This window comes from Pempheris klunzingeri, unplaced genomic scaffold, assembly GCF_042242105.1.
Source record: "Pempheris klunzingeri isolate RE-2024b unplaced genomic scaffold, fPemKlu1.hap1 Scaffold_98, whole genome shotgun sequence".
NCBI classification, from domain to species: Eukaryota; Metazoa; Chordata; class Actinopteri; order Acropomatiformes; family Pempheridae; genus Pempheris; species Pempheris klunzingeri.
In genome coordinates, this window is record NW_027255002.1 from 25213 (window position 1) to 28758 (window position 3546).

At 25.8% G+C, this 3546-nt stretch overlaps 1 protein-coding gene across 1 annotated transcript; it reads right to left on the minus strand.

The window, feature by feature from the left end:
* Positions 1–468: 468 nt before the first annotated feature.
* Positions 469–1078, minus strand: LOC139225233 (heme A synthase COX15-like; the record flags this gene model as incomplete). The annotated part of the gene is made up of 2 exons (XM_070856198.1): positions 469–639; positions 693–1078. Coding segments are annotated over 2 exons (557 nt in total), but the record flags the coding sequence as incomplete, so codon positions are not given.
* Between the last annotated feature and the right edge of the window lie 2468 nt (positions 1079–3546).

The following is a 3546-nucleotide window of genomic DNA, read 5'->3' on the forward strand; positions in this document are numbered from 1 at the left end:
GAAAATCAACAATTATTTAAAAATTTAATAAATTTTAGAAAATCAACAATTATTTAAAAATTTAATAAATTTTAGAAAATCAACAATTATTTAAAAATTTAATAAATTTTAGAAAATCAAAACTTATTTAAAAATTTAATAAATTTTAGAAAATCAACAATTATTTAAAGATTTAATAAATTTAGAAAATCAACCATTATTTAAAAATTTAATTTAATAAATTTTAGAAAATCAACAATTATTTAATAATTTAATAAATTTTAGAAAATCAACAATTATTTAAAAATTTAATAAATTATAGAAAATCAACAATTATTTAAAAATTTAATAAATTTTAGAAAATCAACCATTATTTAAAAATTTAATAACAATCAAATATAAAATAGTGTATAGTTTACTATTACTATAAATATAACTAAATTTGGCGGAAAATCGTATCATAATTTTAATAATAAATAAGATTCGTACTTTCATTGGAGGGAGAAGGATTCGAAGAGTTTGCCACATGGTGAGAGAATAGAGTATGAATGCTAAACCAAGATGAGCTGCAAGTCGGTACTGACTGACACCAGGTTCGCCGTGAGTTGCCATGGTATCTTCTTTAAGACCACTCTTAACCATAATCCACCCCATAATTCCCTAAAAATAAAAATACATAATCATGGACGTATAAAAATGAGAATGTATATTACTTGAGCTAGGACGAGTAGATTGTAAATAATAACCCTTTTTTCCATACCCTTAAGTTTTCCAGTAGCAAAAAGTAAGACAGTAGGTATAATAAAAACAGCTCCTGTTAGTCTACCCCAAATTCGGTGAAAGTATTCCAAAAAATATATTTTTTTAAATTTATTTAGAGTAATTTCATTAGAAGAATAATTATATTCAGGATATTGTTTATATTCTTCATAGAGTTGAATCCATTTTTCATCACTAGTAGGTAGAATCATGTCATTAACAAGTTGCCATTTCACCATTGAAAGTCCAGCATTCTTAAGTCGTGTGTATCCACCAATAAGAATAGCACCAGCAACCATAAAACTGCAAGATGCAAGCCATATTCCAACAATTTTACTGCCTATAAAAGAATGAAATATTTTTAAATTGATATAAAAAATAGAATGGTTATTTTGCTAAATAATTAAAAAAATATTTATCTATTATTAAAAAAAGATACTCTGTTCTGTAGAACTAACAACTGTGGGTGTTTGAGCAACATTTGACTGTGATCGAAAAAGTTTTGTAAGAAAACTATTTTTATTGGATGAAGGTATCAATCGATCAATGATCCCAGTCGAGAAGTTTCTCGGTTTTGTACTATTCAATACATATCTACCGAGACTTTGTGTAAAAAAATGAGATTTAAAAATAGCTTTTTTAAATGTGAAAATTGCAGAAAAGGCCATATTTAGTGCATGCGTGCACACGACAATAAAGTATATGTAATTTGAAAACCAATATTTTTTAAATTACTTAAAAATATAATATTTTTTAAATTACTAAAAAATATAATACTTTTTGACATATTTAGAATATTTAAAAAAATATGATAAAAATTTTTCATTCATTTTCATTGTAAGTGCAAGGTTGTCACGTGTTAAAAAACTCACATCTAATCGACGCACGCGCAAAATAAAAATGGTAAAAAAGAAAGGTTCGAATCAAACAGTAACATTCGATTTAGTTACAAATACAACTGAAAATGGTTCTAAAGAATCGTTATTTATTCCAATGTCCGACGGAGCGGAGGTATACTAACTTATTAAAAGAAAAAAGCATTTAATGATATATATTACAGAAATTTTTAATGGATATTGGATTAGATGGGAGAAGTAACCAAGTAAACCAGATAAAGAGTATGATATATATAGCAATAAAAATGACATTTTGTACAATTAATATAGTGGAACATTAGTTGTACAAAAGTGTACAACTGAAGATTTGAAAGAATTGTTTAATCAAATAAAATATGAAAAAACTGAAGAATCAGATGATAATTTGCAAAAAACTACACTAGAAATAGAGGATGACGATGAAGATATAGTAATTAATATCTATATATGAGTTGTATAAATACTTATTTTGTAGACTGATGTGGTACATGATTTAAAAATGTTTGGGTTGGATTTTGATTTTGATGATACGAAAAGTATAGAAGAAATAGATGAAATGGAAGATGACTATGTCATCAAAGTATGTTAAATAGTTAGATTTTTAAATTAATTAATATACTTTTGGTTAAATTAGGGATTTATGGATGATTATTTTGACGATATTGGCCAACCGAATGGATCCGCTAAATTTCAACAAGAAATTTTGGATAAATACGATGATCTCAGTTCAAATGATAAATATAAAAAATGCAGTACTATTGGAAGTATGATTTCTGCTAGTTCCATACCGAGGAGTGAAGGTAGAAAATTTTCATAGAAAGAAAAATATTAGATATCTTAATTGATAATAATTTTTCGTTTAGGCCTAGTACATATTGATAATCATTTTGAATCGGTTTTACGCGAATATATTGACAGTGATGATGATGAACTGTTAGATTATGGATTGACTGTTTTATCTGCGGAAAACGATGAAGGGCGTATAAACGATCAAAATGAACGCTATAATGATATTCATTTGGATAATGAACATTTTCAATCACTAATGAAAGAATTTTTACAAAAAACAAAACCATCCACATTATATCCTAATTTAAATGGCGTTGAAAAAAGTCGAATAATTGAGCAATATTCAAATTTTCGTGAAACAAAAATTCCTCATGATATTGACCTTAATGAGAATTATAATGAAGATGATGAGGAAAAAATTCTTGATTCATATATAAAACCAAAAAAATTAGTTACTACGATTGAAGATGATCTTGAAAGCGATAGATTAAGTATTTGTTCGTATAAACCACATATTATTCCTACTCCAAGGAAAAAAATTGTTGTTCCTAAACGTAATGGTGGTATACCAAAAGAAATAACCCTAAAAAATCAGAATTCGGATGAATTAGAATCTTATATTTCTCAAATAAAATCGAATCACACAGCTAATCTTACCAATTCTAATAAACGTAATAAAAATGAAACTAAAGAAGAAAAAAAATTACGAAAAACTACCATAAAAAAATATAAACAAGTAATTTTTGATGAGTTTAATTTGTACCTAAACACATGTTCTATATTTTACAACTTTTTAGATAAGAAGGTGTGAGAAAAAATCGAACACTATTGTATTTAAAAAAGAAAAAGAAAAACTTCATGAAGCTTCTATTAGGAATTTAGTTAACGGAAAATCGTTAATTTAATTTACTTTTTTTTATGTATCGTGTGTTTTCGTTTGCGTTCGTAATATCATATTGTTAGTGATTAATAAGATTTAACGTTTTTTATGGTGTCTAATGAATTTGACTGCAAATAGTTATTCGTGTGATGAGTTAACAAAATCAGCTAAACCTGATAATCTATCAAATATGCACATTGCCTTTGATTATATACCTGTGTTGTCTAATTTTTCATTACCTATAAAAAGATTCAATTATGATGG